This window comes from Vespula pensylvanica, chromosome 9, assembly GCF_014466175.1.
Source record: "Vespula pensylvanica isolate Volc-1 chromosome 9, ASM1446617v1, whole genome shotgun sequence".
Taxonomy (NCBI): Eukaryota; Metazoa; Arthropoda; class Insecta; order Hymenoptera; family Vespidae; genus Vespula; species Vespula pensylvanica.
In genome coordinates, this window is record NC_057693.1 from 101,263 (window position 1) to 121,536 (window position 20,274).

General features: G+C 28.9%; 5 protein-coding genes across 6 annotated transcripts; 3 read left to right on the forward strand and 2 right to left on the reverse strand.

Annotated features, from left to right (window-relative positions):
* The first annotated feature begins 175 nt into the window (after window positions 1-175).
* On the forward strand, window positions 176-4,964 carry LOC122631875 (inositol polyphosphate 5-phosphatase OCRL). The gene is made up of 17 exons (XM_043818058.1): window positions 176-359; window positions 466-646; window positions 964-1,098; window positions 1,174-1,286; window positions 1,369-1,511; window positions 1,601-1,774; window positions 1,851-2,013; window positions 2,087-2,265; window positions 2,357-2,578; window positions 2,681-2,816; window positions 2,897-3,173; window positions 3,255-3,392; window positions 3,493-3,590; window positions 3,678-3,855; window positions 3,955-4,082; window positions 4,175-4,286; window positions 4,379-4,964. The coding sequence occupies exons 1-17, from the start codon at window positions 294-296 to the stop codon at window positions 4,537-4,539; spliced, it is 2,604 nt and encodes an 867-aa protein (XP_043673993.1). The 5' UTR covers window positions 176-293; the 3' UTR covers window positions 4,540-4,964.
* A 114-nt stretch (window positions 4,965-5,078) lies between these two features.
* Window positions 5,079-8,792, reverse strand: LOC122631879 (importin subunit alpha). Its single transcript, XM_043818069.1, has 8 exons — window positions 8,641-8,792; window positions 8,052-8,193; window positions 7,598-7,917; window positions 7,205-7,460; window positions 6,714-6,852; window positions 6,269-6,627; window positions 5,828-6,160; window positions 5,079-5,721 (listed from the first exon to the last, which is right to left on the reverse strand). Exons 2-8 carry the CDS (start codon window positions 8,115-8,117, stop codon window positions 5,623-5,625), a joined length of 1,572 nt encoding a protein of 523 aa, XP_043674004.1. The 5' UTR covers window positions 8,118-8,193; window positions 8,641-8,792; the 3' UTR covers window positions 5,079-5,622.
* A 2,683-nt stretch (window positions 8,793-11,475) lies between these two features.
* Window positions 11,476-15,428, forward strand: LOC122631493. Its single transcript, XM_043817227.1, has 4 exons — window positions 11,476-11,696; window positions 11,890-11,964; window positions 12,609-13,025; window positions 13,122-15,428. The coding sequence occupies exons 1-4, from the start codon at window positions 11,682-11,684 to the stop codon at window positions 15,402-15,404; spliced, it is 2,790 nt and encodes a 929-aa protein (XP_043673162.1). The 5' UTR covers window positions 11,476-11,681; the 3' UTR covers window positions 15,405-15,428.
* A 580-nt stretch (window positions 15,429-16,008) lies between these two features.
* On the forward strand, window positions 16,009-17,928 carry LOC122631886 (60S ribosomal protein L13a). Its single transcript, XM_043818083.1, has 6 exons — window positions 16,009-16,122; window positions 16,600-16,730; window positions 16,825-16,934; window positions 17,125-17,270; window positions 17,567-17,689; window positions 17,806-17,928. Exons 1-6 carry the CDS (start codon window positions 16,102-16,104, stop codon window positions 17,887-17,889), a joined length of 615 nt encoding a protein of 204 aa, XP_043674018.1. The 5' UTR covers window positions 16,009-16,101; the 3' UTR covers window positions 17,890-17,928.
* On the reverse strand, window positions 17,779-19,785 carry LOC122631883 (DNA-directed RNA polymerase II subunit GRINL1A). 2 transcript variants are annotated; one of them, XM_043818074.1, is made up of 5 exons: window positions 19,760-19,785; window positions 19,273-19,445; window positions 18,957-19,215; window positions 18,520-18,891; window positions 17,779-18,435 (listed from the first exon to the last, which is right to left on the reverse strand). In XM_043818074.1, exons 2-5 carry the CDS (start codon window positions 19,422-19,424, stop codon window positions 18,217-18,219), a joined length of 1,002 nt encoding a protein of 333 aa, XP_043674009.1. In that variant the 5' UTR covers window positions 19,425-19,445; window positions 19,760-19,785; the 3' UTR covers window positions 17,779-18,216. The 2 variants fall into 2 exon arrangements, with proteins under 2 accessions (XP_043674009.1, XP_043674010.1); XM_043818075.1 differs by lacking the exon at window positions 19,760-19,785 and adding an exon at window positions 19,669-19,686.
* Between the last annotated feature and the right edge of the window lie 489 nt (window positions 19,786-20,274).

Sequence of the window (20,274 nt, forward strand, 5' to 3'; positions counted from 1 at the left end):
TCAATGCTTCAAAAATTTCTGTTATCTCATTAATTTTATTATTAAATTGCGGTTAATTGTATTTGTCCTTTAACCATTAGTATTCTGAGACATTTATATAATTAATTTATAAAAGAACATTATATATATTTAATATGAAATATTAATATTATTAATAATATAAATAAAAGTAATAATTTTTAGGAGATAGAAATACAAAAAATAAATAGATACTCATGGTTCATTGCATCTGTATTTAACAAATTATATACCAAGTGCCATATAATCTGCAATTTATATTTATAACTAATACCATGGCTTCATCAGAACAATTGGCTATTATTCAATCCAAATTTATTTCTGGTGAAATAGTAGTGATTGTATCCTTTATCTAAATTAATACAAATTTTATTTTAGTAACTAATATTAAAAGTGATAGAAACATTTTATGTATACATTTATAAATAACCTTAACTAGATTTAAAGGCAATGGAAGCGTCTTTAATGCAAGGATGGGTAAAAGCAACACGTGTAATAGCCTTAGTTAATAAAGGAGCAACATATGCTCTAGTAGTATTTCTTATATCTAGAACACCTCCACAAGTGTATAGTGATTTAACTATAGAAAGAGTACTACCTATTGATCAGGATTTTAAGTGTGATATAGGTAATTATAAATACAATAAAACTCTCTCTCTCTCTCTTTCTCTCTCTCTCTCTCTCTCTCTCTCTCTCTCTCTCTCTCTCTCTCTCTCTCTCTCTCTCTCTCATATACAATGCAATAAATATGTTCCATGTTATAGAAAACTTTCCACATTATATTTTGACACTTACATAGTCAGAAATTAGCCTTTACATTCATAATCAATATATAATCCATAGGTTTATATGACATGGAACATCTATTGTATTATACAGAGATTCATTGTATTTTATATTTTTATTGTTCAGAAATAGATAATAAATATCTATTATATTATTTAGATACAGGTGGAAAGCAACAAGAAGGTTTATATGTATATTTGAATATAGCATTTAGAAAGCTTCGTTTGATATTCGAAATGAAACGTGGTACATCAACAAGTTCTTTAGTCTCTGAAATATTTCGTGCTATAGAAGGTAATGTATTATTTATATTCTGGAAAGAAAATATTTTCTGACATTGAAGATCTATTCAAAGTATATCTTTTTTAGTTTACCAAAAATCAAAAATTTCACCAGCAGAATACTTATGGATAAAAAAATTAACAGGATATATGAGTAATTTAGATAGTACTAGTAATGAAACTCAAAATGTGATTGATCCTGTAAGAATTTGAAAGTAATTCCAATTATTATTAATTAATTTATCATCTATTTGAAAGTTGATTGAATTTAATTATTTTACAGCTTGTAGAATTAGAAAGTCCTGATTTAGTTGTATCCAGACAAACCATAGCATCTGGAAAATCACCAGTTGCTGCAAGGGAATCTGTAGTGCGTTACCAGATGGCATGTAAAGAAGATGATTATACATACAGCAAGACTTTTCGGTTTGTTACTCTTTCTTCTATAAATATATATTTTTATATATGTAATTATAGATTTTGTATTCCTGATTTGAATTATATTTTTGTTACAGTATATTTATAGGAACATGGAATGTGAATGGACAACCGCCAAATGGAATTAAATTAGAAGAATGGTTAAGTAGTGATCAAATACCTCCTGATGTATATGCTATTGGATTTCAAGAATTAGATTTAAGTAAAGAAGCATTTTTATTTAATGATACACCACGAGAAGAAGAATGGAGGTAAAAATTCGTTGTCAAAATGTAAAAGATATTTACTATAATCCATTTCACTTACAATTAATTACTTTTTTTATAGGATAGTTGTAACAAAATCTCTTCATCCTAAAGGTACTTATTGTCCAGTTGCTGTTGTAAGACTAGTAGGCATGATGTTGCTTGTATTTGCTCAAAAAGTACATATGCCATATATACAAAACGTTTGTACTGACACAGTGGGTACAGGAATTATGGGTAAACTGGTACATCTTTTTTTCTTTATTTTAATATTTATAATCATCTATTTAAATAGTTTATCTTACATTATTATTAAAGGGAAACAAAGGTGGTGTAGCAGTAAGCTGTTCAATTCATAATACATCTATTTGCTTTGTTAATGCGCATTTAGCAGCTCATTGTGAAGAATATGAACGGCGAAATCAAGATTATGCAGATATATGTGCAAGGCTCTCTTTTTCAAAATATGTGCCACCTAAAAGCTTTAAAGAGCATGAGTAAGCAAATATATGTATATAATGTAGTAATTTGATATAATTTATTGTAAGGTACTATTTCATATTTATTTCTTATTTTGGTTCTTTATAGTCAAATTTATTGGTTGGGAGATCTTAATTATCGGATAACAGAAATGGATGCAACAATAGCTAAGCACTATATTCTTATAGGATATTATGCTCCTATTTTAGCATTGGATCAATTAGGTCAACAAAGACGACTAGGTCGTGTATTTCAAGAATTTCAAGAAGCTGAGATAAAATTCAAACCGACCTATAAGTATGATCCGGGTACAGACAATTGGGATTCCAGGTTTTGTTAAATTTAAAAAATCTTATTTAAAATAATTATCAAATTCGTATATATGTCATTAAAATAAATGTATTTTACTTCCAATATTTAATTAAAAAATAGTGAAAAGGGTAGAGCACCAGCTTGGTGTGATCGAATTTTATGGAAGGGTGAAGCTATTACGGCACTAGAATATAGAAGTCATGCTGAATTAAAAATATCTGATCATAAACCAGTCAGTGCTGTTTTTGATTCACAAGTAAGATATCTGAAAACAGAGATGTATTGAAATATTATGTTGGACATAGCATTAAGTACTATTATCTTTGATTACTATAGATCAGAATTATTGATGTGGTAAAATATCGTAAGACCCATGAAGAAGTTATGAAGAAATTAGATAAACTAGAAAATGAATTTTTACCCCAAGTAATGGTTGATACAACTGAAGTAATCTTCGATACTTTAAAGTTTCTTGAACCTAGTAGTAAAGATCTCATTATAGCTAATACAGGACAAGTGCCAGTTCAATTTGAATTCATAAAAAAATTAGATGATACCAGTTATTGTAAAGACTGGTTGCATATAGAGCCCTATACAGGTTTTATAAAACCAGGTAAACATTTTTTATGATATAATAATGATTTTTTTTTATAATATTATAAAATAGTTCATATAATATTATATTGTTTTATAGGTGAAAAGTGTGATATTAAATTAGAAATATACGTTGATAAGAAGTCAGCATGCAAACTAAATTCTGGAGAAGACAAATTATATGATATATTAGTTTTACATCTTGAAGGAGGCAAAGATATTTTTATAACAGTTACAGGTACATATAAATGTAATAGTTATAATAGCATAAATTAAAGATCATCACTATTTATAATTTTTCAACAAATATTTTTTTTATAATGATACATTATTAAAAGGTACTTATGAGAGAAGTTGTTTTGGATCATCAATGGAAGCATTAGTTCACATTCCAATACCAATAGGAGAAGTTACAGCCGGTCGATTGGTAGAATTAGTAAGTATATTTTAAATTAAGTTAATAAATATTATAGAGAAACTTAAAAATATCAATTATTTTATTATTATATCATATTTATTGTAGGAAAATAATAAAAATTTATCGCTAGAACCGTATGCAATACCAAAAGAAATATTTCAATTAGTTGATATACTATATCGTCATGGTATAAAAACTCCTGGCCTCTTTGAAACACCTGGTCTTCATAGTGAAATTATTGCTATAAGAGACTGGTTGGATAATGGAAGTCAAGAATCTATGCGTATCCTTTAAAATACGTATATTTATTTATTTATTTATTTATTTATTTACACGAAAGATGTAAAACTAAATATTTCTTAACATGTTCGATCGAATGAAGCTGGTAGCGTACATTCTGTAGCAGAGGCATTACTTTTGCTACTAGAATCGACGGCGGAACCTTTGATACCATATAATCTACATAGTGTTTGCTTAACAGCAGCGACGAGCTATTTACAATGCAAACAAGTAATATAGAAAGCTTATATATATATATACTAGGAATTCACACACACATACAATATGTATTTTTCGTAATTGAATATCATTTTTAATTGTAGATTGTTATGCAACTTTCTGAAACCAGGAGAAGCGTGTTTTTGTATATTATTTTTTTCTTACAAGAGCTTCTAAACCACACTCAAGACAATGAATTGGATGCTAAAACTCTTGGTTAGTTAAAATACATGTTTGTTATTTCTTATAAGTTTACATAATGTAAAAACATATGTAATGTTAAAAAAAAATTATGAATCTTTTCATAGCAACTTTGTTTGGATCAATCTTTTTACGAGATCCACCAAGAAGCAGAGAAGACCGACTACAAAGAAGTCGTGCAACACAAGCTACATTTGATAGAAAAAAAGCTGCATTTGTCTATCATTTTCTAGTGAATGATCAAAGTGACATCGTTCTTGGCCGATAGTATAAAAATGGTTTATGTAATTCTACGTAGCGTACATTAATATGCTTGTATGGATCACTACAATGTGTTTGCCTATTAATATTTTATATATTTATAACATAAATTATGTATAGAATTAAGGACGGATAGATGATATAGAAATGACCAGAAAGTATTATTTTTTACTTTACAGTTTTAAGTATTTTGGCAATATTATGAGTACTCAATAGGTTTTTTTTTTTTCACAAAGTTCTTGTGAGAGTTAGATTATTCTACTATGGTAGCATAATCCACTTTCCATGTGCTTATATGTTTAGTAAACAGGTTAAACAATATTAGTTTAGTGCATACCTATACATAAATATTGTATATTAAGTATGTACTCAATTATCTAGTCACTATAATTTATAATAAACTTTTCATTAAAATATATTTCAGATTTTTAACATAAATTAAATTTCATATATTATAAAATTACATATAACCGATCTTTTAATTTCTTTAAAAGGTATATTCTATTATACGTATAAAAGGTTATAAGATCAAAGTACGTAAGCGAATCAAGTACACATGAATTTTATTAAAAAATACATAAAAAAACAAATTTGTATTATTAATTAGATTCAGTATAACTGACAAATATACGTCTTTGTGTCACAATATGAAAAGGAAGTATAAGGAATAAAAAATACGACAAAAAACTCAACATGCACAAGATACTTTGAAAAATTAATTTTTGAAAAGCCTATCTTAATCTTAATATTTTATGATATTATATCTTCCAAATAAATGTGGAACGTATATATTCCAAAAATCATAGAGAGAGATCGTAGAGAGCACAATTTCGCATATTATTCGAAATCGTAAATTTAAACGAATTTTCTCAGTAAAGATTAATATAATATAGTAAATTGTTACCATAAAAAAAAAGATAATAAAACACTTTTTCGAAATAATTTTCGCTGTTTAAGAATATAAAAAGAACACAAAATACGAAGTATTAGTTTAGCGTGATGAGATTGCTAATATTTTGCAGTTATTATGAAATATTTACAAATGAATTATAACTTGCTGTGAGCTGTAATATATGAATGATTAAACATTTTAAAAATTAAAACCTTTCTGAGGTGCAGTATCAGCAGGTGTAAACTGTAATTGTCCATCTTGTGTTGTAGGTAATGTTGATGAAGCGACCTCGGTATCCTATTTTTATTAGTGAATGGCATTCATTAATCTTATAGAATATAAAGCTAATTGTAAATATAGATTTTATGAAATTAATATAATAAATCTCCATATTTGTACTTACGCCATCTGAGAAAAATGTATCGATCATTGCTATGGCTTTTTGGTATACTTGTTCATTTTCATTTTGTTGTAAAAATTCAAGTTTGTCAAGTCCACCAACTTCTTCAATCATAACAGCCACGCGTTCTACTTCACCCATTTTTACAGCTGCTTGCAAAATATTTGTTAAACCATCCAGAACAACAAGGACAGTCTTCCAATCTTTAGATACAAGCAAATTGCAAAATGGTGTTAATACACCCATCTGTACTAAATGAGCTAACTGTTGAACTGAACCTCCTGAAGTTAAATTAGTTATAGCCCATGCTGCTTCTTTTTGTGATTTATAATCACCCTGTAAATATATTAATTTTACTAAAATTAAAACTGAAACAAGTAATGGATAAAAAAATTTTTAAATGATTTAAAGATGTAACATTTTTTTATAAAGACATCAACTTACAGATTCAAGCACTTGAATTAAAGGTGGTAAAAGATTAGCATGTATAACATGCTGAATTTGTTCTACATTTCCAGCAGTAATATTACTAATAGTCCAAGCAGCTTCTTTGACGATATTTACGCGATTATGTTGTAATAATGCACCAAGATGTTGAAGTCCACCTGCAGAAATGATTGCGTCCGTTTGTACATCATTTCCTGTAACTATATTTCCAACTGCTCGTAGTGCTGGTGTAAGAAGTGTTACTTCATTGGATGAAAGTAACTCTACTAATTTTTGAATAACACCAGATTCAATTACTACTTGTATCTTGTCATTTGGTCCATCAGTAAGATATGACAATGCCCAACAAGCATCAGCTATAATATTTATATAATATATAAATACTGATTAACATATTCTACTATATTACTTGTTATATTATCTAAAACTATTCTTATTATACCTAAAATATCCTTATCAGTATTGCTAAGCAATCGATTAAGTACTGGTAGAGCTGTTCTTACAATTTCAAATGGTGGTGGTGGATTTTTATTTCGACACAAATTTGATAATGTCCAAACGATATTACGGGCAAATGTTACCTATATTCGTTAAATATAGTTAAATTTAGTTCAAAATATACAAACAATATATTTTCGTAGAATTTAAATTATCCATTACAACAAAAAACTAAGGCTGTATGAAATAATCGAAGAGATGGATAAAAAAATAATTATTAAAAATATTATATGTATTTATCGTCGATCGAATATATACACGATATATGAATCATCAAAATATTGTCCTAGTAGAGACTGCAAAACAAAGATTTGATAAGTGAAATTCTGTATAACATACAATTATTTTAATTGTAACAATATATTTATAGATATACTCTTTCATGCACAGATAATTGAAAAAATTAACAAAATTCATATAAAATGTCATACATACAGGAGTATCAGGCTTAATTAAATCCAATAAAAGTGGCATTGCATCATGGCCAAGAACAAGATCACGAGCCATTGGTCCATCTCCAGCAATGTTTCCCAATGCCCATACAGCTTGCTCCGCAACATTCAATGAAGAAGATTTTAGCAAAGCTACTAATTTTGGAATAGCACCATGTTTCACAACAACATGTGTCTGTTCAGATGTGCCTGAGGCCACATTAGTTAAAGCCCATGCTGCTTCAAACTGTAGTGCAGAGCTATAAATTAATGAATAAATATTAATGATTACATAACCAACTTAAAAAGAATTAAATCGTAAACAACTTCTGAATAATATCAATATTGTATCAGAACTTTATTATAAGTAACATAATATAAAAAGTTATCATCATACTTGTGATGAGAGTCCAAGAATTCAATGCAGCGTGGTACTATTCCCTGCTGTATCATGTTGTCTATAGGTGGATTTTTTTCACGACTCAACATCTTCCTACAAGCCTGTGTTGCTTGAAGCTGGATAGTCTCATCAGAAGAATGCATACCACCAACAATCTCTTCAATTGATGTAGAGATAGGGAGCACATCATGGTTTTCAGTTTGTGATAATGGTTCTGCATCTTCGATTATATTTAAATTACGTCTTTTTAATAACTGATTTTCTTTCTTTGCTTTGCGTAACTCTACAGACATTTCACTTCTTCTTCTACGTGCTTCCTATAATTGCAAATTATAACATATAACAAAACCTATTGTCTCATAATATGCATTCTTGTATTATGAATATATTTTAAGCATTATGAAATTTATGGTAAAAAGTATAAACTTAAAAAATGATACATTGAACTCACTTCATGTTTATTATTGAATTTGAAATTAGCAATTCTGGTATTACGTTCAGCTTCTGGAGCAGGCATATTTTACGCAATACTGATCTCCAACAGATAAGTCCAATTGAAATTAGAAAGATGCTTTTAAAGTCTGAAAATTATTCTAAAATATCAAATAAAAATTAGAATTGTAACTGTAATATATATATATAAATTTTTTTTTTGTAATGTCGAATATATCTACATTCTTTCGGAAATTATGTATTTTCTTCACAATATTATTGAAATGGTGTATAACAAAGGACATTATTTCTGATCACAGTTCAAAATTTAACTTGACAAATAAATTAAATAATATCATAAGCAACATTATATTGATGTGAACTAAAAACGAAGAACGAATTACAGTTATTGTATATCTTCGATTAACTGCGCATCATATTGTTGCGTTCGTTTCAAAGAAATACTGAAGGCGTTATGGCATAACGGTTACTGGTTACTATTTTTTCTCTTAAGGGTTTTTTCTACGTGTACATATGTTAATATCAATTTCTATCCGAAAATGTAGAAATAATTAAATTTTTAAGAACCATGTCATATTTATACTTACTCTAAATTAATTTAGAAATGAGATGATGAAAATCGTATAAATGAATTTGAAAGAACCAAAGCACTCATCGACTAATCACGACCCGCGCGGCGATGATACAATGGCTGAAGAACTGGTTGCGCTTTTCTTGGCGACCTGTTGCTGTTACCAAACATAGAAAAAAATTGAAATTGCTCTTGACCAATTATGGCTTTTACTCTTCAGAGTTATAACAAAGTGCAAGATCGCAATTGGCTAAGAGAGTATATGCGATATGTGATTGGTCTAAAAAATGTTTAATTTTTTTTCACTGGCCAATGGCAATACATAGCCATAGACAAGAATCATGTAACTTGTACTGAGGACAGAATTATATTAACGTAAAATGAACTATATATTACTTATCGTTCACTCACTCTCTTTTTTCATTTTCTCTTTTCATACTATTACATTGGAATCCACCCATTCGGTTGCGATCGCAGCACCAAAAGTAACTAGAAAGATAGCGTAACAAATGATCACAAGTAAAACACGTGAAGTTCTCGGTTTCTATTTTTAACACACAAAAAAAAAGAAAAAGAAAAGAGAATCTTTTATATGTATTTTAATTTCTTATATAAATATTGAGAATATATATTTTGTTATCATTTATATGATACGAGCGTGCACGCGTTTATGTCTGTATAACCACGTTATATGGTTATTTACAGTAATTTGTCTTTCAAGTTATTCTACCGTAACGGCCTACATATGTGTAAATAAAAAAATTGTAAATAATAACGTAATCAATTTTATACTACACTAAGAACTCACATTCCATCTATCTTATATTATTCGTATAAAGAAAAATACTATTTTTTGTTACAAATTTTTATTCTAAAGCTATGTTTTCACGAACAATACGAGGAACTTTTTGTTGCCTCTTGTTGCTACATCTTTCAAAACATTTCCAATAAATATCAGTTTATAGAAACATATTATTCATATTGAAACAAAATAATCAGAAGGATATTTGGACATTGTTTCAATTTCAGTATTTTATATTTGTTGCTAGCAACAGTTGTTTATGCATAAATTAGTTTATTCCAAGCTGTAATGATAACTAAAGAAGACTTACTTCTTGAAACTGCAACATTTATTGTTATTAATTATAAACAAAAAAAAAGATAAGAAATAAAAAGTGTGATTTCAATCAAGTGCAAACCGTCAGAAATTCGCAATGCAACTTATGAAAGCATTTAAGTATGATGACTTATTAATAAATTGACGACACCTTCAAAACTTTGTATGCTTGTCAAATGCGAATTTAGAATATCTACTTTGAGCTTTCAATCTTATAGACGGAAAGTTGAAACAAATCGTAAATCAGCGATATCATCCGTAGAATAACTGTTATTTAGATTGAAATTTCGCAATAATAACTTCTGTACTCTTTAATTAACTTAATAATTAAATCATTTTCCATGTTACTATATCGAACGTTTTATATATATATATGTACGTATACGTGTATAAATCACATTGCCATTGTAGCGACGATACGTATGTGAATATGAAGGATGACAAAGAGTGCAGAATGAAAGATCATTTGTTGTTGTCATATATCGTTACATGTTTCATTTTTGTTTTTATTTTTTATTTTTACGACATTTCTTGCTAACAACAGAAACACGAAGAATCATTCGGTAACAAGCGACAACGTTTTCAAGATACATAGAACATCAACAAAAAGTTTTTGCTTCACTGAGATCGTAGCTTAATAATAATGATCATACGTAATAGAAAAGCAATATATTTATTACCATGCGTAGCTCATTATTATAAATTTTGAGAGATTTCTCAATTAATTTTCACTTTTAAATATATACGAATATTTTTAACAGCAATGCCATTGATAGAAATGGAAGCTTCTTCTACTGGAGCGAAATCGATTGATGCAGTATCGTTTCATTTTATTGTCAAAGAACTTTTAATTGTGGATATTTATATATATGTACGTATTAAAGTAATTCGTTTAAAAATGATTCTAAACTCGAAAGATAAGAATTAATGATAAAGTTCGAAATATTATTTTGTTTTTACTGTAGGTAAAGAAAAGAATAAAGAAACATACAGCGATCGTCGAAAAGAAATAAAAATTATGACGATGTATAAATAAGATAATTACAAAATTGTCAATAATAGTTACTTATCGCTAAATAAAAGAAAATTGTGTTTTTCAAGCGAGAATACCAACAAGAATATTACACTAAATAATGGTGAAAAATGATAGATTGATTAACAATGTATTGCATTATAACGTAAAAAATTTACTTGAAACCCATAAAAAATTTCGGTTTTTAGTAGATAAATTTCAGAGTAATATCACCATGTTCATATGTTCATATGTACGTTGAAATATGAGTATACTAATATTTTATATTCCGGATTGACAAAGGGATATTCCAAAGAATATATTCTATTTTTTTATACGAGATATTGTTTCAATGATAATAATTTTCAATGATAACTGAAATTTAAAAGAAGTAGAAAAAATCCTATTATTAAATAGCCGTATCTCGGGAACTATAGCGAACTAAAATTTTCAAAGTGTTAGCACTTTTTTTTGCGACATATTAAAAAAAGGAGAATAGAAGAAAAAGATAATCCAAAATGTGAAATTTTTTGTATGAATGGCCCACTTTCTTCTTAATCCTATGGATCATCGCGTTGTTCTCTTTCTTGCTCTCAAATTCTTAGTAATCGCGGACGATCGCACCCGACATACGTATGTATATTGAAAACTGGATGCTGGACAGATTCTGTATGTGGCAGTAGCTTTCTTCGAACACTTTCGACGCGTGGGGATAACTGGAACTTTTAAGTCAAGTCAAGTGCATCCCGTCAGAGCAAAGTAGTATACTGTGTCATTTCAAAGTGCGTTCGTTGTGTCAAGATTCTGTGAAGAATTCGGAGACTTAATAAGAAAACGATCGCAGAAGGTCGCATAACACTAAAAAGTTTCTCTATCGTAGGATTACCGCAAAGTGATAGCTGACTTTTCATGTATTAAATTAGAAGAAATGCAATACCGTATAGTAAGTTTTTCCGCAATTCATCGAGCCGAAATAATATAAAATAAAAAATTTATTTATAGGTACATGGAATTAATTGAAACATAGTTTTTTATTAATATTGCATATAAAAATCATATCATAAATACATTTCTTCTATGAGACATTACAAAGAAAAGAAAATTTATGAAAAATATTTAATCGTTTTGATTTACAGCTTGCTGTTACCATTTGGTCGAGTATTATTGGAAATTTGGAGTTTTGTACTGCGAATGACTCAGCTAATAAATACGTAAGTACAATCAACTTAATTACTAACACATTTTAGAGAAGAGCATAACAAAATATCTCGCTATGACTATATTTTTGAATGTATATTTAAAATTAAATTGTTTTTATCAAATTTTCTACTCGTCCAAAAAAAGCCAACAAATTTAGCAAAAATAATGAGAAGAGAGCGTGCAAAAATTTATATTATTTTCTTTACGTTCCAATATATTAGGAACTAATGATTTCTTATGCATTTTACTTTTCCGCGATCTACCAAATTTATACAACTCTCACTGGTTTTTCTTTCAAATGAGTCAGAAAAATACGACGCATCATTTCCCGCAGTGCAGTCCTTTTTTCACTTCTGCATCCAACGGTATAGGAGAAAGGGAGATCATCCTGGTACCGTAATTGCGCCTTTCTCTCATCGCGACTCTACCTGATGCGCTAATTTCGAACTGCTTTACTGTAGAGATATTCCACTTAAACAGGTTTTGAACGAATCATGTCGACTCTTGGCACGATTCTCTAAACTTTCCTTCCACTGTATTATACAAATGTGATATATGATATGGAACAAATCAATGTTTCCATCTAACTATTGTTATTTGCTATTTTCGTAGATACCGATACATTAATATTAAATGCTTTTGTTATCTTTTTCAGACCGGACACTTGGTAGAAATTCAAGCGTATCCGCAGAAACAAATTATAGACCCTTCACTTTCGAAAAAATTATATTTGAAGAATGGAACTTTTTACGAAAGTACAACTGATATAATAACATTCAAGCAAGATGAATTATCAGATCGATTTTCTACCCTCGATGATATCCACCTTCGTCAACCAACGGTAAAGAACAATGAAACAAATGATACGAATATAGTGGATCTCGCGGGTTCCGAAGAATCCTACTTTTTTCAAGATTCTGATAACTTTGGACAAAAAAGTCTGTTCCGATCTGTTCCGTTATCGAATGTCAAATATGACATGTCTGTATCTCACAGAAGACTCAAAGATATAAACGATCAATCTGGCTCGTCGGATATTTTACAAAGGATTTTTACGATGCCATTTAGAGATGTAAATGAAATGGATAAAAAAAAAAGCAAAATAAAAGATGTGGTGAAAAATAATATTTCTATTGGAAATATAATACGAATAAGAAATAACGGAGAGAGTACGATAGGGAGTGGAATAAATGAAAGGACTTCTGAACAAAGTGAATTAAACGATGAGGAAAGAATATTCGATCGTATTGATCACATCGACGCAACGATCAAATCAGAGAAGAATGATTTCATTAAAGAATCTGATAGTCTTTCGATGGTATCGTCGCCGTTTGGAAGACTTTCTGGTCCTATAATCGTACCGGATTTTCCACAGTTAAAAGCTTCAAATTCGCTGTTAATATCAGAAAAGACACCGAATAAGAGCGATAATCCGGAAATACAAGATGTAATTGGATCGACTCTCGTTTTGAATCCTCTTCGCGTTGGTGTAGCTCTTGTAAATGCTAAAGAAAATACTTTGATCGATGATGATAGCGAAAATAATCAATCAATTAAGTGCGTTGTCTCTTCTAGCACCGCACAAACTGAAGTGAATACACTTGACGGAGAAAATGCTACGAGCAATAACGAATCCACAAAGTCCTGTTCGAATATAAATATAAATTACGAATTTTCTAAGCAGTCGGAATCGCCAATTTTTGAGGAAGACTTGACGAAGAAGAAGAAAGCCGATGATACTGTCGAAATTCAGAAATCGATTGAAATTTATCATAATGCTCCTGTTCAAGAAATACATTATCCAGTGGAATTATCTCCGCCGATTTCTCGTCACGTTGATAATATATTCCAAAAAACTAAAGTAAATAACGCGATCAATTTGGATAATATACAAAAAGAATTTCGTATTAGGGGAGAACATCGGTCGGCTGATCTTGATGTTCAACCAGGAAATTCAAACTTTTATATTAGTAATTTCGACGATAATATCGAAGAAAAAATTTCGCGAACTCGTCAATCGATCGGTTTTCAAGAAAAACCAAATAATTTAGTCGTTGGTAACTCCGATAGTGTTGCTAAGAAAAATATCAATTTTCCATATATTTCCATGGGATTATATCTGTCCAGCGACAAACGGGTAGAAGCTAATCCGTTTCCAGCTCAACAGAGCACTAGCAGTAGTGGCAATAATATTGGTATACCAATTTTGTTATTGCCGGGCCAATCTCAAGATGCTATATCATACGAACAATATACAGATGCAGGAAATATCTTCAATAGGATATCAACAACGGCAAGTGGAGGGAATAAACATCAAACATTAAATAGTTTTAAATCAGATAAAGAAGGTAGTGATCATCATTACGTGGTAAATATGAACGAAGAAAGATCGGACCCATCTCAATATCATCTTTTTCAAAAGATCATTCAGAATAATCCTCTTCCTGTGATCGAGACCAGATACGTTTTACCAGTCTCCTCGCCTTATTCTGTAATAGCGAAGAAATCTTTCGAGAAACCTACTTATGGCTTACATTCTACTGAATTAGGAAATGTGGATAACAAAGTATTTTATTCGATTGAAAAAATAATGGATAAACAAACGTCGTTACCACAACAACTTGCTCAAATACCAAATGATAAACAGACGATAGAAAAACAAACTCGTTTACCGAATCCGTATGCATTTTATGTTGAAAAAACAGAAGAAAAAAAAGTACCTCAAGTCATTCATAGATTCATCATGCAACCTTACCCGATTCATATAAAATTTCCATCTCTCTCGACTGAAAAACTCATTTCGGATCATTCGGAGAAGAAGGTAGTAAAACATAATCGTAAATCTTATCCTATTGAGGTCGGAAAAAATTCAGAGAATATTAAAGTGCATTCCGAAGAGATCGATAAACTTGTTCAACCATCGCAAGTTCATCGATCGTTACAGAAATTTTACGCTGAAGTTTCGTCGATTCCTTTTCATAGAAACTATATAAATTCGTCTTCGATTCACGAAAACGCACGTAAAAAGCCAAGCTTCTACTTTGGGGAAAGTACTACGGGATATAATAATAAAAATGGTCATTACAATTACTTAGAACAATCCTCGAATTCTGTTCCTCCGAAAGAAATTGCTTCCATCGGAAATTTGCGCTCTTATAGAAGACGCGGTAGAATTTTCGAAAAGGATAGGACACCAAAAAACAAATACATGGATTCGCGTCAAACGTCATCGAGTTCTTTGCGAATGCAATTAAAATCCTCACCGTCTTTCCTTGTTGAAACACAACAATCAGTTGTACCAGGGATTATGAGAAATGCTCGACAATCCGAAGGGTATCCCTTAGGAGATATTGGTAATTTCAAACAATCAAAAGTTGAATATGGTTTCAAACCGCCAATGATTCCTTCTACTCAATACGATGAGCAAACGGCATCTAAAGTTGATAAATAAATTTTTTATACACCGTCAACAAGATTTTTATACACCGTCACTGAACATCGATAGCTTTACATATTGTTATTATTTTTCGATTTTATTTTTTTTTACATATTAAATAATTAACATTTTTTTTAAATTATCAAAGCTCATACATAACCGTTCATTTCCCTCTCCTATGTTTTTCCACGATAATAGATTTTTTATTATGCAAATTTTATATCCAATAATATTGAAACAATTGATTTTCTTCTAAAATTAATTCAATAAATTATAAATTTATGATTGCTGAATTGAATCTCTCTTAACGTGTAATCACTACATGTGTATGTTTTGTTTTTTGAATTTAACGTCACAATAATACAAAATATTTTATAAATTTACAATTTTCAATAAATATATAGCGTAATCCATTTTTTGGTGGAATTAATGAAACTATAATTCCGATGCAATTAATAATAATGTATAACATCTCGTATATCTTATAGAGTTTATCAAATTTCTTCTCTATTTATTTTAAAATAGATGCTTCATTATTTTATTTCACTAGAATATTTTAATTTCACTAGAAAATATACACAGTGTATACATCGGAAAGTACTATACTTTTGCTATGTTGGTAACATTGATAAGAAATCTCTATGAATGAACTTCCGGTAAGAACTTTTACATCACTTTATGTCTGTTGGATCTTTTCCGGTACGGTGTCGAAATGACTGGCTTCAGTGAAAAGGTTCGTAGCAATGTTTTATTTATTTAAATGTTCTGAGGCATTATTTTTATATTTATTTGTCAATGTCAATTAAGATATACTTCAAAAGGAAAATGATGTGCGCCGAAAATATTATTTTCTCTAACATATCGTATCGAACGAAAAGTTAGGTTCTGTTCGTATCTTACCCACATTGTTCGTTATAGATTGTTTTCTTGTCAGTATGCCTTATTAATTGTTTCCATATATTCAATAAAGTGTTAGTATTAGTACGTTTTATATAAAATTAATTCTATAATAAATGTTAAAATGTTTCTATACATAATATTTTATTGAGACGCTTTTTCATTGATATCGTAAACACGTGGATTTTATCAATGTCGTTTTATTGTTATCATTATGATCTATGCATATCTTGTAATAAATCTCTCGTGTAATATTAATTAGGAAATAAGAAAACTATAATATTCTATCACTAATATAATCGTATATTTTTAGCCAATATTGATAGATGGCCGCGGCCATCTACTCGGCCGTTTAGCGGCTATTATTGCAAAAACCATTTTGCAAGGAAACAAAGTTATCGTTGTTCGTAGCGAACAACTTAATATTTCTGGTAACTTCTTCAGGTTTGTATATATTATTATTTCTTAAATAGAAATTTAACTAATATAATGAAAGTAGAAAATATATTATTATCTGTATGTATCTTTTTGATTACAGGAATAAGTTGAAGTTTATGTCATTCTTACGTAAAAGATGTAACGTCAATCCTGCACGTGGTCCGTTTCATTTCCGTGCACCTAGTAAAATTTTATGGAAAACAGTTAGAGGTATGTTTTATAATGTGTGTGTGTTTATTCTTTTTTTTTTTTTTTTTTTTATATATCAATGATTACATATATCTTACCTACATTATTTGATAATATAATGAAATTACTATAATTTATGAGATCTTTAAAAATGCAGATATACATTTTATGGTTCTATTGAACTATTATTAATAAGAATATCTTATTGCAGGTATGATTCCACATAAGACGCAAAGGGGTAAGGATGCTCTTCGAAGGTTGAAAGTTTATGAAGGCTGTCCACCACCATATGATCATAGGAAACGTGTTGTTGTACCAGGTGCTATGAGAGTGATGTGTCTGAAGCCTGGTAGAAAGGTAATTTTTTATTATTGTGAATGTTGTAAATGTTTGATATATGTATATGAGTTCTATATCTTTAAGTTCTTCTCTAATTATTACATATATGATTTGTTTGTCAATGACATTATTTTATTGAAAACAATGATGGTATGGTAATTTGCGCCTGAGTACGGTATATTTTACCGGATTTGATGATATATTTAGCTGAGTTGTACAATAATATAAATATTTACATATATATATATATGTATATATATAAATGTTCACACAGTAAAATACTGCAATTTTTGCGAATATTTCTTTTGTTTTAGTATTGTCATGTAGGAAGATTGTCCCATGAAGTTGGTTGGAAATACAAAGCTGTGGTGCGTACTTTGGAAAACAAGCGACGTGTCAGATCCATTCTTGAGGTCCAAAAGAGAAATAAGCTCAAAGTAAGTTTTTTTAATAATAAATTACTATTTTTATTGAAGAAGTTATACGTATATCTGTGTGTGTGAGTATTTAAAATTTTATACAAACATATGTTTAACTAATTTTTTAATTACAGAAACTCACAAAACAGGCTGGAGCATCTGTTGCTAGAGCTGCAGCTCCATACACAGAAATCATTAACAATTTTGGCTACAATTGATATACAACTAAAATAAAATAAAAGTTATAAATATGGAAATTTTATCCTTTCTTCACCTAAATTTAGAATTTTAAATAAAATAAAGTAAAATGAAGATATTCTTAGGTTTTCGCAAGATATGTTCCAAGAACTGATAAGATATTAAATTATTTTAATTTTTTAATATTTAAATATAAATATTTTTTAAATTTATCATACATATATACAATATTTTCTACAGTATTTATTTACAGAATGAAACAAACTGTACAATTACATTCAACTTGTTTTTGCAACGTTAAACTTATGGTTTTCGTGTCTATAATTATTTTTTAATTGATCCTGTATTTAACTTTTAATAGAATCTATTGTATAAACAATAGTTCCTCTTTTATCATTATCTTCTTCGTCATGTACTTCTTCTTCTTCACTTTCAGAACTAGAAGAACTATCCTCCTTTATAGCTTTATGTACGCGATAATCACCTACATTCTCTGGTATATAACCAATATTATGCAAACCTAGTTGTTGCGTTAATCGTTCTGCTGCGTGCTTCGCTTGCATTTCCTATTAAAAAAATAAAAAATATATTAAATAGAATAATCTTTTACAATATAACTTGATTTCTCTATAAGATAATTTGTCTTATACCTGTAACTTTTTTACATGTTCTCTTTGCAATTGTAAAGATTCATTCAAACTTAAAGATTTTATAGCACCATGTACTATATGAGGTGGAGTAGCAGCAGTAATTTCCCAATATTTTGTATATTTTCTTTCTTTCTCCTTCTCTGGATCATGAACATTACTCTTACTAGTTTTATATGGTTTAAATGGTTCCTTTTTTAATTGATTTTTTTCCTGAGATTTTTCAACTTTATCAATAACATATTTTACATGTATTGGTTCTGCAGATGTTTCATTTTCAAAAGATGCAATTTCCTTTAAGTCTTCTGGTTTTATTAATGATTCCATTGGTTGTAAAGGTATAATTTTCTTTTTATGTACACCAGTTCCTGTAGGCTATTATTGTATAGACATTGATAAGAATATCTGTCTTTTTATAGATATAGTTGTATAGAACTTACTTGTGCTAAAATTTTTAATGGATCTTCTTCTTCATCATCACTATCCAATTCAATGATTTTATTTTTATGAATTTCTTTGGTATAAGAACCTGTCCATTCTAATTCATTCATTGCTGCTTTTCCTTCGGATGCTATATTCAATCTTGATAGAAATACAGCTGCTTTATCTATTTCTTTCTGATAATTGAGTATGTTTAATAATTTATCTCGAAATGCTATGATCTTTTCCCCTTTATCAGGAAGTATCGAAATAAATTTTCTGAAAAATAATATATAAGAAAATATTGAAATAAAACTTGTATTACATACTACTCACCTATTTGTTAGCATTTTATTCTGTCGATCTAAAAGTTCTTCTAATTCTATCTTTGATTTGTTAGCTAAATCTTCAATATGTCCTTGATTCTCCTTTTTTGTTGGCGGTGGTATATCCCCTGGTATTTTTTTAATAATCTTCTTTGGATACATTTCTTTTTTTGAATAGATAACCTATTATTAGGGAAATATATTACGACTACGAGTCGGATTCAAACAAAATTTAATTAATATATATACAAAATGTAAATGTAAAGAAAACATTTAAGTTTTTGATATTTTTTTTTATAAATTAACGTTTTTATAAGACGATATCACACAAAAAAATATTATATGATATAATAATGCAGTTAAATTAAAAAACGTTTAAATAATGACTTATTTGATCGCTCATAACCTAAAAATCATTCTGTTATTGTCAATTCTATGAAAGAATAAGCGATTGTGTATACTAAACATACATAAGAAATTAATATTTCATTATTTACATAAAATCTATAATCTATATGATTAATACATTTTTAAAATTTTACGCGAATGAAATTAACGTTAACAAGATGGCGGTTACATTTTCACTTTCATTACATGCCCTGACATATAGAATCGAATTGTGTTCCATTCTCAAATGATGAAATTAAACGACGAAGAGGCAAAATATAATACCTTTTAGTGTGCGTATATATTTATTAATTATTATATATTTATAAATTATTAATAAAAAAAGAAAAAAGAATTCTGTTTTCTAGGAAAAATAAGTTTTCCGTAAGTTGGCAATCCTGTACTATTGGTATACAAGTAATAATTCTTTTATACAAGAAAACTTTTTTAATGCATTAAAATAATCAAATTTTGTTATTCAAGAGCTTACTGAAATTATATACTTTACATATTTGTTTGACAACCAATTGGATTTAATTTTTCTAGTTCTTAATGTGATATAATATACCACTAGATGGCGCTCGAGGCAATTCTGAAGTTTTATAAGAGGGGAGTTGCTTTCTTC

Coding starts and splice junctions, on each gene's coding strand:
- LOC122631875 (XM_043818058.1), top strand. CDS start 294: ATGGCTTCATCAGAACAATTGGCTATTATTCAATCCAAATTTATTTCT. Junction 3,174..3,254: donor TACAGGTTTTATAAAACCAG/GTAAACATTTTT, acceptor ATTGTTTTATAG/GTGAAAAGTGTGATATTAAA. Junction 3,591..3,677: donor CCGGTCGATTGGTAGAATTA/GTAAGTATATTT, acceptor TATTTATTGTAG/GAAAATAATAAAAATTTATC.
- LOC122631879 (XM_043818069.1), bottom strand. CDS start 8,117: ATGCCTGCTCCAGAAGCTGAACGTAATACCAGAATTGCTAATTTCAAA. Junction 6,628..6,713: donor TACTGATAAGGATATTTTAG/GTATAATAAGAA, acceptor TAAATATTATAG/CTGATGCTTGTTGGGCATTG. Junction 6,161..6,268: donor TAATTCAAGTGCTTGAATCT/GTAAGTTGATGT, acceptor ATATATTTACAG/GGTGATTATAAATCACAAAA.
- LOC122631493 (XM_043817227.1), top strand. Junction 11,965..12,608: donor ATGACTCAGCTAATAAATAC/GTAAGTACAATC, acceptor TATCTTTTTCAG/ACCGGACACTTGGTAGAAAT. Junction 13,026..13,121: donor TTACGATGCCATTTAGAGAT/GTAAATGAAATG, acceptor AATAACGGAGAG/AGTACGATAGGGAGTGGAAT.
- LOC122631886 (XM_043818083.1), top strand. CDS start 16,102: ATGACTGGCTTCAGTGAAAAG. Junction 16,731..16,824: donor ATTTCTGGTAACTTCTTCAG/GTTTGTATATAT, acceptor TTTTGATTACAG/GAATAAGTTGAAGTTTATGT. Junction 17,690..17,805: donor AAAAGAGAAATAAGCTCAAA/GTAAGTTTTTTT, acceptor TTTTAATTACAG/AAACTCACAAAACAGGCTGG.
- LOC122631883 (XM_043818074.1), bottom strand. CDS start 19,424: ATGTATCCAAAGAAGATTATTAAAAAAATACCAGGGGATATACCACCG. Junction 19,216..19,272: donor AATAAAATGCTAACAAATAG/GTGAGTAGTATG, acceptor ATTATTTTTCAG/AAAATTTATTTCGATACTTC. Junction 18,436..18,519: donor AACATGTAAAAAAGTTACAG/GTATAAGACAAA, acceptor TTTTTTTAATAG/GAAATGCAAGCGAAGCACGC.